Raw genomic sequence first — 13657 nt, 5'->3', positions numbered from 1 at the left:
AGGTCCGTCAGGCTGACAACACTGACCTTAAAAACGGGAAAAGTCAAAACTTAGAAAATTATCCTTTTTTATACGGGCTACATAACTTATCTAATCAAATTGTTACTTTACTTGGATATTACTTTCAAGGCTGTCGACAGAATTGAATAGGTACCTTCAATTAAGAATTCTTTTTTTTTGGTAGAAACATGTCGGATGCCGAAAGATGGTACACGTTTTGTTGTGACTGTAAATGTTGTATTCACAGATATAGACATTCACGGCTAAAACACAGTTCCGATTTTTATAAAACGAAATTAACGAAATGCCTGTTTGATATCTAACACTTTCCTAAAGTTATGAGTTAGAACACACATGTCTACTTCAATTGCCTGCCAATTGGCTGTATTATATTGAATATAATTAATATTTGTAATCAACTTAAACATGTACAACAGCACAATATTTAAATTAATGTTATAAGTATCCTTTTACAAAAAAATGAAGTATCCATAACATAAATTGTCAAAACCTGTATCTGCAGTTTTCACAAATTATTTGATAATTGCAAAATACATGCTAGTGCCAAACCTAAGGCCAGCAAAGATTTGCTTTTTCTCTTACTTAGTATCTTCGACCTAAGTTTGGCAAAATAGTACACTTTTATTCGCCATCTGTTAGTTCTATCAACATACGTCGATTTTCTGTAGCTCCCTTTTGAAAATTGATCAAAATCAAAATTAAAACAAGCACATTGGTATCCCTGCCAAATAGGCAAAGCAGATGGCAGTTCCTAAAAAATCGGATTTATTCGCTCGTCCTCTGAAAAAAAACACTATGGTATGAAGTTAAACGATGAGTCACCACCGGCATACACATTTAACACAAGGACAATGAAAATAAAAGTTATTTTCTAATCAAGTTGTTGAAATCAGTACTGAATAAAGGTCACACTACTCTTGGATTCAGTGGAATTGATTTTCAGCATTACACTGTTTACCATATATAAACGTTTATTTTAAATTATAAAATGTGTAAATTTAGATGTCTTTCATTAGAAAAATGTCCGAAAATTTACTCTGAATGCTACTGGAAGAGCGCTTGAGCTTGAATGCCACTGGGAGTATTTTTATCGACCGCGCAGAATCCCAATAGGTCAACCCTGTCTTTGTCGAGTGACCTAGTTATGAGTTGACCTCGGTCGACTTCATAGATCTTGCTGAGAAATTCAAGATGGCGACCTTCGCGAATGTAAACAAATATGACAAATAAGTGATACTTTTCTAACATTGAAAGATGTCTGATTAATAAAATGTGCTAACATACATTTAATAGTATCATGAATTTAACGAAATTTCAAGAAATCATTTATTAACATTTTTCATATGTTGAGTTATATTTGTGTCCTACTGACAAAAGTAGATCAATATCGAGATGTTAAAGCGCGATCCGAGCATATTCAAACATGTTTCATTCATTGGGTGACAATCGCAATTGCAAGAAGATGAAACATCTAAGAAATCGAAGTTAAGGTGTAAATATTGAACAGTAGTGTTAAGGCTAAGAACACCCTTTAAACCATATAGGCGCGTTCAATATATGTTGCTTTTGAGCGTTCAAATCAAGCTCAATAACTTAACACTTGAGTGTGCAGTGTTTTGCAAGATATTTCGCTTGCAGATTTATGATGCATTTATAATAACAATAGAAATTGCATTTGTTACACTTCCTTTAAAATAGTCTAACGCAATAATCTCAATTATTTCACCTTACTTAAGCGGCTTACTTAAATGAGACACCTTGCCTAATATCGTACATGCCATCGCCATGTAACAATGGTAGAGACTGCATTGAAGGAACAAAAAAACTCTGGTTAAACACTGTTTTATTAAATATGTATCATTGATGGTTCAAATCAAGTTCCAAAACTTGAGTCATTGTGTTACACGTGCATTACAAGTAATGACCATTTTAAACTTTAAAACTTTGTGTTAAGTAAACAAACACGTAGCATTTGTATGTGAAATAATTTCAAATTATTGCAAATCAAAGCATTTGTTTTAATACGTATCTGAATCAGATATATATTATTACAGAAGCCAACCAGAAAATGTTGTCAGAGCCCGGGAAAAATTGCTCGTTACGCAAGATTCTGAATATGTGTCAGCTCTTCGAACGAACACATGGTCCCCGGCATTGACCTGTACTACGATTGTTGCGGTTCCAGTATGATAATCGTTAATTTCATCTGCGTCAGCAATCAGTGCAGTTTTTACTTGACCGTTAACGACAAGTTCAGCACGGACTTCATAATGTTGTTCGGCGTAGATTGTGAAGGTAAATACATAAATCCCAGCCACAGGGACATCGAATATTCCATCATTGTTATTGTAGCCGCTTCCAAGGTCCGTCATCTTAAAATATAAAGTATATAGTGAAACATGCGATATGCGATCATACTGACGCAATGATAAAATACATGTACACCACTTTAAAGCTGCACTCTCACAGATTGAACATTGATAACTTTTTTTTTATTTTCGGTCTAGGAACGAGCCATTTTTTTGCGAAAATCCATGGAAACAAGTTATATAAGACTGCTTACAAAAAATTAGATCGCAGATTTTTATATTGAAGTTAAAAAAACGATGTTTTATGCATTTTTCTTAAACCGTTTGTAACGGAAACATGAAAATCTGCGATCTGATCTTTTGTCAGCAATCTTATATCATTGGTTTGCAGATATTTACGCAAAATTTTGCTCTTTCCAAAACAAAAAATACAAAAGTTGAAACTTTGGTAAACCTGTGAGTGTGCAGCTTTAAATGCCGAAGGATGAACAACAGGCCCCAATTTTTTCTTTGATTTTTATAAAATGAATAATACATATTTCAAGTCGATAAACTTTTCATACGGTAAATAATTCGCACATTATGAAAACACGAACATAGTGAGCTTAGCTTAATCCTGTGGGCGAAATAAGTATGCATTTAAACCGACGCAATGATATTACATACTTCTTTAAATGTCCAAGGATGGACAGCGGAGGTTCGGTATTTCAATACTCATCAATTGTCGCCAAGTAGTTTGTTGTCAACTAATTTGCAACAAATATATCTAAGAAATAAAAGGTTGGTGGCCAATCATTCTTTTTACGCAATAATGAGAACGACTGCTAAAAAGTTGGCTTACGCTATCATTCATCGTGCATCTTCTTTTTTCAAAATTAAGTGCAGTATCTTAGCCGTCTAATGACGTCTTCGTGAAAATGTAACAAATACATAGTTAGCCTCTTAGATCCCTAAAGCAACATCAAATCCAAACACGGATACTGCCAACTTATCAACTATTTGCTTATATGCAATAATTCAATGAAAGTTGTTATTGACTTGATTCCGACTTTCGTACGTGCGGTGCTAAACAAGTGTTCTGCGTTTTGCGGTGATTTTCGAAAGCAGGTTGTCGATATTTTTCTGAGGTTAATCGACAAAAATATCTATATCGAGTGAGAACCAAAAAGAGACCAATCAACAAAATATCGATTTCTTTCGGAAATCCAGTTTAAGACAGGATAAACAAATCGGTTTGACCGATTCATGAGGTAAAGGATTTCCTACTCAGTAAGGTATATCAAATGAAGACCAAGGTAGTCAAGTAATCAATTACCAAATAATACGGTTTGCCATTGCATGTTCCCTATAAGGATCCCAATGAAATCAAAATCACAGTTGTAAGATGCATGGATCATTCTCCGATTCCGATCAAAACATTGAATGAGTGTATGCAACTAAACCTACAGCAACTAGCGTTTCTTGAAAAGCTCGGATTCCAAGAAAGGTAACGATGCAATTAAATCACAGCTTTATGACTTAACTAACTTAACATTGCTGTTTTCTCGATAAATGGCACCGGAATCCAGTATTTAACAATAGAGCCAGTTTTAAACAATTAAAAGGCCTATAAAAAACTGAAAGCCAAATTCAAGACAACACCTCAACGTCGAAAATGAAGACCTCATGGGCGCCAAGGCATTTGGAGGCTCGCATGTGCGCATGGAATGCGACTTCTCCAGAGGCACGACCTACCAATGAAAACCAAACAAGCTGTATGCATTATATATAGAATTATAATGTGGGTATATTCGTTGATAATGTTGTATCTATAAAGTAAATTTACTTAATTACGTATTGCTGGCAAGCATGTTGAAGTCATTTTGCCTAAATAATAGTTTGATTATTTAAAGGGGCTAGACATCAGAAAATCGTCAAAAACTTACATTAAATTGACATCGTTGTGTACAACGCATTGAATGTTACTTTCTGATGTATCACATCCTTACTACACATGCGTATTTTGCTGTGTTTGCGCAGTTTGTTTTCAATTCGAAATTAACTGGTGTTGTTTACCACGTAAATCCCAGTGAGTTTAAAAATAGCATGGGTACATTTATCTGTACTCATAATCAAAGTTACACTGAGAAACCATTATGCGCTATTTTAAAACGTGAAAACAGATGAGACATGGTTGTTGCGTTTATTCTGTTAATCATGTAAAAGGAGGTATTATCGATCTCCTACTAGCTAGCATTGACATTTCTAGGCTTGTTTTGAATATTTACTGTAATTGCCGATTGTTAGATCATCAGGTGTCTAGCCCTTTGTATAATTATCTACGAAATCATTCTAAAAAGTAACATATATATAACAGTACAAGCAACAGTAAAAAAAACATATTATCTGATTTATGATGGTTAACGCAAGTAGAAATATATATACTGTTTCGTGAAAGCGCAGGTCGGTCTGGATTAGCTTCTGCTTCTGTTTCAACTGCCTTGTGCTGTGTGCTCGAGTTATTGCCAGTGTCTATCGATAAGTACATATCCTTTTCTGTGTCACCATTGAGTTTTTCACACTTATTAAGTCGATTGTTAAATGCCTGATTTGTTTCTGTCAATACTTTCATGCTGGTTTCCATTTCGTTCATGCGCGATTTTATTTCAATATTGCTTGCTCGAAGTTCATTATTTTCTGTCTTAACTTCACCCAACTCAAAATTAAGCCTCTTCATCTCGTTCATAATCAAAGATTCAAATTCAGTCTCCTGTGCTGCAACAATACCCAACAAAGTTCACGCCAACACTATGTTGAGTGAAGTTAGAGCCATTTTTATTGCGCATCCTAGAGTCCCACTGACAAAGGCGTACTGATTAGCAGAATATTTATATATAGGTACGTAGAATGGAAGATAACAATACACAAATGGAATTGCCCTATTTTTCTTGATAAGTTTACGGTCATATAGTCCTAATACAATTGCTTTAAGCACACACATTTAACAACTTTTGTCTATAATGTGTTTTTATAGCTGACCACAATACTAAATAATATATATTTACATATTTTAATTTTACATTTGAAGCACACAAAACACCTATCTTTTGATTTCACCATCATGTTTAGAGCATGATAGTGAATAATTTGTGTTGATTATTGTGGTCATGTCGATAAGGCTGTTTTAAAATATTTTAGCGCAAGATGCACTTCTTAAAATGGTTTCCAAATGACATTGTTGACAATTCGTAAATACTCATAAACAAGTTGTAGAAGTTATTTGCTAGTACGTCCAATTTAATAGAAATGAAACACACAATATAGAAATATCGCGTATTATAATACCTACCATAGATCTCGGAAAATATTCGTCTTTATTCAGGATTGTTGGGATTAGAGTGGAGATGTGCACACAGACTGGTTTAAACCCCAATTAAATTTTTATTTGCCTGACCGTTCCAAGGCGGTACCTAACAATCCTTGAAAAGCACACCTAGCTTTTTTATATAGTATATATGCACTGTGCTGTTTGTCGATTGTGTGCAGTTGTTCCATGTTTCTTGTTTGTGATATTTTTGTTTTTGTGTTCTATTTATTTTGGCGTTTACCCTGTGCCATTAAACAGGGTTTATGTTTAAACTTTTGGCTACTGAGCTTGTTTCTGTAGCCACATAAGTTTTGTCAGGCGCTTCGCTGACTGTACACAAATACGCAGTTGCCTAAGGACATTTTGAAAGGTGGAAGATTTTGTAAGACCAAAATCCCCGCATTTGAAATCAAAAACCGAAGGGGGTAGGGTGTGAAGGGATTAATATACCCCAAGGCATCGATCTGCGTAATCCCAATTTTGCCCTATATACGTGCCTGTTTTTCACATAAAGTAAATTATTCATGGTATACTACTATGTCTCTTTACTAAATTTGGTGTAACAAACACTTTAAATAAAGTCTTATCATTTTTAAAACAGCGGTACTACCTTGGTCTGCATTTTATTAATGTGGATTTGATGTATTATTATTCGCTGTATACATTTCGTTACAACTTTTTCGTTTCAGAAATATTTTATTTCAAAATTACATTTTCAGATTAAAGATATACAAAGTTTCATTCATAATAAACGCATTAATTATGCTAATAATACATGAAAAGAATGACAATTATCAATGCACTAACCAAAATCATAATAGAGAAGGATGATTCGATGTATCAATGCACTAACCAAAATTATAGTAGAGAAGGAAGATTTGATGTATCAATGCACTAACCAAAATCATAGTAGAGAAGGAAGATTTGATGTATCAATGCACTAACCAAAATCATAATAGAGAAGGAAGATTTGATGTATCAATGCACTAACCAAAATTATAATAGAGAAGGAAGATTTGATGTATTTGAAATGCAACAAGCAGAAATAGGTCTCGTAGTAATTTATTGAATCGTAAGATCTTGACATCTGACATAAAACGAAATGCTATTATATTGAATGAACCAATTTACCTTTAATCAATGCCATAAACCTAGATCAACGCCATTTCACTATTAACCTCGCTATTAAAATTTGATCCGCTTTTACTGAGTAATTTCTAATCAACCTTAGTAATGGGTCTACACAAATATAAGTTTTAAATAGGTTTGATTTTCATTTGTAGTGAATGAAGCGTGTAAAAAATATTAAAATTTAGTTTTAACAAATGCGATTTTGTTCAAATCTCTATATTAGAAATAAAAAACATCTCATTAGTAATTCAATCATTAGTGTTGTGCTAAGTTAAATCAGGTTGCTAATAATCAGAGAGGAGAAACATATATTAAGCCCTACACAGTTTGTGATAATGCATAACCTGATAAAAAACATGAATTGTAGTGCGTTTTGCATTTTTTTTTTTACACTTTAGAACTGTTTTATTTTCTGATAAACCAATTCATTTAATATATGTTTCAAATTAATGTTGTAGGTTGTTTGTCGCCATTCCTAATAAAATTGTACACAAATCTCAAATAAGCATATGTTTACATTGCATACTGTATACATCCCCACAATCAAACACATATTCCGATATAACATGAGTATATACAAGTGTTAGCGCGGCGCGGGAATACGAATATATCACTCGAGTGTCATTCCCCTTGTACCGCTCAAGTGACCACTTGAGTGTCTCATACTTAAATTAGGTTTGAGTGTGAGTGCGAGTGGATGTTCTACACTCTATGTATACCAGACTAGATTTATCTTTAGTCACAGATGATAAGTGTGTCGAATCAGAGTCGACTATATGAATAAACACATGGTCATGATCCGTATACTACAGGCACACACCGGTTCTACAGCGTAGATGTGTAACAATCGCATGTTTCGCCTGCGTTTAGCTAACTGAATATTCACCAGCGTGATTTCATATTATTATTAATGGTATTGTAAACATCTTATCGCTATTTATTCATCGTCGTAACTATTTCGTCCAATCTTAACGCTCGCTCGTATTTTCTTATTTTCAGTGTTGATCTTAACCAGTTCCAACAGACGCCTCCCTTTTGATATACTTTTTGACATGACATACAAAGATAATGAATGTACCGGGGTTATTAATGGATATATTGCGTACGGTGTTATGCGGTTTGAAATAGTGCGATTTAAAAGACCTCTTTATGAGAATACATAGTATTGAAACGTTAATAAGAATTTGAAAGCAAGCCAAGAATCTAAAATTTATTTTGGTGAGGACGGTGGGTGTGTAATATTATTTATACTCGCACTCTGTTAAGGCCTATTCGGAGAGTGCTCCGATAAGATTGTTAGTCATTTAAGAGTTTTTGCAGCGAAGTGCACCAACGAAATGTAACCATGGTAAGAGCAAACCTGGTTCTTTAATGTGCACCGGTGTATACATAGCACTGTCAGACGGGACCCCCAATTAACGTCCTTTACGAGAGACGATTAGCAGTTGTTTTAGTGGTGCGGAGGGGAATCAAACAGTCAAGTATGTTACCATTTGACTACGGATTTGCCACACTTGGTAAGGAACCGAGGAGAGTATGTTATTATAGATAAATACGAAGGAAATGGTAATATGTATAAAAAAACTGACTTGACCTACTACAAATAGTCAAAACGTGCTCAGTCAATATCGGTTTTCATTTAATTAACTTTACACTTAAGAGATGAAAGCAATGTTATATATCCTATTACATTAAGTGTTATCAGTTAATATTATGAAACTAGCTAATTGTATTAAAGTTCATCAATTTACTATTCTAATGTGATGACATGTACTTATCGGTTACACTTTTGGGAATTTTTCGGATTCAATCTGTATTGCATGTGAACAGAATAAAAAAAGGTTTAAATTCAGACTCGTCGCGCCTACAGCCTTTCAACGCTTTTAGAGCCTTTATACCCTTTGGCAACTCGCGTCACAGAACAAACACCAACATTCTTCTGTTGTATTTCACTATTAAAAGTGGTGTAACTCTAATGTATTGAAGCCATATTTATGAGCATTTATATGTGTATTGTCGTCTTTGGTCAAATTGGTACCAAGTTTCATTTCAATATCTTTAACTGTTTTCAGTTATGGAAATGTAGTTTTGCTCGCCGACGATGACGTCGAAAAAGGTGCAAAGGTTATGAAAACAGCGCGACATTTTTATTAGAAAAACCAAACACGATTCTCTGTTTGTACTGGAATCAACAAGTACACTTAATCGTGAATACCCGAAGCTTCATTTCACTCTTAATTAAGCTACATGTTTTGTGCTCACAAAATGGAGGATATATGTTAAGCTCAATATAAGATCACATTTCCGTTCACGAGTGTTCATAGAAATATAGTCTCACGAGTGGTGCAAAACGTCTCACTTGATGATGTCATACGTCAGCGCGCGCAAGATGTGTTCCGAGACTTCTTACAGTGGAAGAGAAGCAGGTGCGAGTTTATGAAGGACGTTCGTAACATAACACGAACGAGATCCAACCCACCTCTCGCGGATTATCACAACATATGACACGACTTGGTCCATTATGTTGAGCCATAGAGCAAACAAGCTTAAATGGAAGAAAAACACGCAAAAGTCCTCACCCAAGAAGGCAAAGGCAGTGAAGTTAATGGGAAAGGTGATATGCATCGTCTTTTAAGACATGAGCGGGGTCATACTGATGCACATGGTCAGTCCCGGCCATATGATCAACTTAAGCTACCGCTCGCATGTCAGTTAATATTTACTTAAATAACTAACAAATACTATTTAATCCATTTATTGTAATATAATTCAATTTTTTGGCAGTGATGCTGCATGTGTCAAAAACTTTAATCAACAAAAAATGCATACCGTATAACTGATGAATTTGTCTCATTTCAGACGGTACGACGCGGTCTCATGCATGCATTACAGAAGAAGCGTTTGTGTCACACACGTCCATATGCTTGAAAAACTCACGCGTATTACAAAGATTTTTCGGAATATCACACAAGTTAAATATTAAATACACAAAGGAATAGTTGGCAAAATCGAGTGCAGAAATATCCTAATTGAAAAAAAGTTAAAGTCAGAATTTTCTAATAATATTAGTTACAAATCAGGCACAGCAAAATAATTGATAAAACAAACATCAAACATAGTCATTAATGGATAATCTATTTGTCTCTTTGTAGAAAAGCCTTAAATGTCTCGGAATAATTGGAATTTACGTGAGAATGTTTTGCAAAAAAGCTCTTTTGATCGTCGGCTTTAGAAATAAAATGTTGTTTAATGCTGAAATATTAGATATTTATCCTAATGGAAGCATTCTGCAGTCCTCTTAAATCGCATCTAAAATATAAGGCAGATTATGATAAAGTGCACATTTGACATTTTTAGAATTGTCCTTTAATTAGACAATATTTTTTCGTATTAAAACTAGAGAATTGTCCTATAGATAACGGGAAACGTGTTCAATATTTAATCAAATTTATAGTACAGAAATGCTTAATTCAAATATAAATGTTCAGCCCTGATGACAACACAACCGGCACTGCAAACGAACGAGGTCCCTCGCTCGAAATATACAGTCGATTGTGTGTTGTTTTATTTGTTTTATTTTGAAAATGTTGCGATAATTGTAAATACGCTGGAAGTTGTCCATTTCTGTATATATTGGAAACGTCGCTTTTGTTGAATTACTAGCGGCATGTCTTTGGCAATTACACGATATTTGGCTCAACTGGCGATTAAGATATATCCATAAGTAGATATCGTTTGTTAGACGGCAACTTTCCTGGATCATTTCTTGTAATGTATACCGTTCAACATAATGCTGGCAGTAGCATCTGATAGAAACCGAATGATAAGCCACCCATTTGGTTGACTGTTTAACTGTCGACAAACAGTTGAAGCCATCGGTTTGCCACTTTCGACGTCATTGCTGTAATGTACATATGCCATTTTTCCTAGTTTAATTTCAGACCTTCACCATCGAGATCTTATTCCCGTAAAACCGTTTATTGTTAAATATACCAAGATCAAGGAACATTAGAATCGTTAACAACAGTAGCCAACAATATTTTACCTAATTCGACAAAGTTAGTTTAGCTAATAAAATTGCATGTAGGTTAATTTTCGGAACATACACGATATAGAAGCATATATCAAGCATTATCTTTAGTTGACCATATGGCCGGGCCTGACCATGAGCACCTATATGACCCGGTTCATGTCTTAATAGACGATGTACATCACCTTTCCCATTAACTTCACTGCCTTTGATTTGGTGGGGACTTTGGCGTGGCTCACAACCATGTAAGCCTGTTTGCTCCCTGTCTCAAAGTGGTGTACATAAACTGTTTCATCTGTTGTGTTAATCCACGAAAGGTATGATGGATCTCTTTCGGTGTTTCGTAAGAACGTTCTTGCACAGTCTTGGAACTCATTTCGCGCACTCACGTGCGACATCATGAAGTCAGATGTGTTGCGTCACTTGTGAAACTATATTTATATGACCATGCGTGAAGAAAATCTTACTTTGAAATCACCATACATCCTTTATTAATTTTACCAAGTGATCACCAAACTTTAGATTTCACGAGTAGCTTGTCCAAGAGCGAAATATCTACTTCTGGTGTTCATGGTAGAGATAATTTGTGGATTCCAGTGAAATTAGAGAATCGTGTTTGTAGCTTGTTTTGTTTTGTTTTCAAATAAAAATGTCTTTGTATTGTCATAACCTTGGCATCCATGTTGACGTCGGCGACCAAACCTACCTTTTACATACATGAAAACGTTCAAGATATGTAAATGAAACTTAATACCAATGTGACCAAAGACGACAATAAACACATATTTATGCATGTTCAATATGGCTTTAATAAATTTAACGGCTTTGTTCAATCGCAAATATTTAAATATGACGTTATACCAGTTTTAAGAATGAAATGCAACAGAGTACTTGTGTTCGTTCTGTGGCGCTGAGCCATGAGTGACAATAAGAAATGAAAGCGCTAAAAGCGTTGAATGGTTATCGGCGTATCAAGCTTTTTTACTTTATTTACAATTCTGTTCTCGGGCAATAAAACATCGAATCCGACAAATCTTTTTTGAGTGGCCTCTGACTGCAACCGATAAGTGCCTTTCATTAGTTGGGTCATGTAAATTGATGAATTTTGATACATCAGCTAGTTTCATAAGAGTAACTGATAACCGAATATGTACTCGGATATACAAACATCGTTTTTATCTCTTACGTTTATTTCTAGTGTAAAGTTAATTAAATGAAACCCGATCTTGGCTGAGTACGATTTGACTATTTCTAATAGGTAACGAACGGCTTTTATTATCCACATGACCAATTGCTGTGTAATTATCTATTGATATCTTTTTTTCTCCTCGGTTCCCCAAAAGTGTGGCGGGTCCGTGGTCTAGTGGTAACACACTTGACTGTCAATCCAGGGGTCGCAGGCTCGATTTCCCTGCCGCACCACTAAAATAAATAGTAACCGTTTTCCGAGAGGGAGGTTAAATGGGGGTCTTGTCTGACAATGCTATACTCTGATGCACGTTAACGAACCATGGTTGCTCTAACCAGGCTAACATTCTGTTCGTGCACTATGTCCCAATAAATCTGAAATGACTAATAATCTTAAAGGAGCGCTCGCCAAAAATATTCTTTATTCTTTGGCTTGCTTTCAAATTCTAATATACATTGCAATCACATGTCTTCCAATAAAGTGGTCTTTAAATCGCACTATTTTAAACCGCACGTTATATGTGTAACCTGGGTGCATTAATTATCTTTACAAGTCATGTGAGAAAGTAGATCAACCAATACCTTAGATCGATTTGGTACTTACAACCTAAAACCTCACTCGCGGCTGCACCATTTGTGTTAGAAAACAATAATATATAATTATATTTTTTATTAAAGCTAAATATACGGGCTTGCTATGCATGTGCATATCATCTATTGTTACATGTGTATCAAGTTTCATTTCATTATCTTAGACGGGTTTTGTGTTATGGCAAAGAATGTTGGCACGCCGATGACCACGCCGACAACAATGCGACGTGGTAAATGATTTATAAGGCAACATTTTGTATCGACACGGTTAAACCTTTATTGATTTGATGTTTACTGTTCCTCGGTTGCATTGTTTTAAGTCTTATCCTACTACTGCCGAATGTGTCATTGTTTGGTCGTCGTCGGAGGTGTTTTGTTCGGCCGCATGGAGGTCTTTTTCGTCACTGTTTGTTGATATTATGTGCAATTCGAGTGCTTATTTAGCTCTGCTGTGTACACGTATGTTTAGCGGACAGACACTTGACTCTCTAGTTTGGTAGAGTTTGTACATGAATGTATGTGTTCAATCTAGGTAGTTTCACAAATACACTGTTCAGGCTACTGTTAAACCTCCGAAAATCGAAAGTGAGATAGTCCTTGATAAAATCACCACTGAGTGTTTGTCATCATAACTTCTTAAAGTATCATACGTACAGACCAACCTTTGTTACGAAAGGGGCTTTACCTCTGCTATAATTATTATTAAGTGATTTTAAAGCAATTGATTGTTATAATCATAGTATAAAATCGACAACTGCCGTTATTCTTCGTGAAGTTCTTAAAAAAGTAAACGCTATGACATGTTTTACGACAGTGGTTGGAAGGATGACGTATAGAAAAATGTACTTTTACTTTTTGTGAAAGTCCATGGTGTAGAACTCATTTTATTTATGTTAGTTGTACTTTACTTATTTCATCTAATTATCACGAGTCAAAGATTATGCACTTATGGCGACCTCTTTATAGATGTGAATTATCATGTTTGTTAAAACCGGTTTACTTTGTATATAAGCCATTTGTTGGTTAGAAAAAGTACAAGGT

General features: G+C 34.9%; 1 protein-coding gene across 1 annotated transcript; it reads right to left on the bottom strand.

Moving 5' to 3' along the window:
- Positions 1 to 1847: 1847 nt before the first annotated feature.
- On the bottom strand, positions 1848 to 5095 carry LOC128231532 (uncharacterized). The gene is made up of 3 exons (XM_052944926.1): positions 4755 to 5095; positions 3972 to 4060; positions 1848 to 2393 (listed from the first exon to the last, which is right to left on the bottom strand). The coding sequence occupies exons 1-3, from the start codon at positions 5053 to 5055 to the stop codon at positions 2070 to 2072; spliced, it is 714 nt and encodes a 237-aa protein (XP_052800886.1). The 5' UTR covers positions 5056 to 5095; the 3' UTR covers positions 1848 to 2069.
- Positions 5096 to 13657: the final 8562 nt, after the last annotated feature.

This window comes from Mya arenaria, chromosome 1 (genome assembly GCF_026914265.1).
Source record: "Mya arenaria isolate MELC-2E11 chromosome 1, ASM2691426v1".
Classification (NCBI taxonomy): domain Eukaryota; kingdom Metazoa; phylum Mollusca; class Bivalvia; order Myida; family Myidae; genus Mya; species Mya arenaria.
Note: the sequence above shows the minus strand (reverse complement) of the source record. Positions and strands in the feature narration are given on the sequence as shown.

What these genes read in the sequence shown, in the direction of transcription:
- LOC128231532 (XM_052944926.1), bottom strand. Translation starts at nt 5,055, where the DNA reads ATGAACGAGATGAAGAGGCTTAATTTTGAGTTGGGTGAAGTTAAGACA. An exon ending in ACCTGCGCTTTCACGAAACA is followed by an intron (nt 4,061 to 4,754) that starts GTATATATATTT and finishes TTTCATTGGTAG; the next exon opens with GTCGTGCCTCTGGAGAAGTC. An exon ending in TCTTCATTTTCGACGTTGAG is followed by an intron (nt 2,394 to 3,971) that starts GTGTTGTCTTGA and finishes TTATATTTTAAG; the next exon opens with ATGACGGACCTTGGAAGCGG.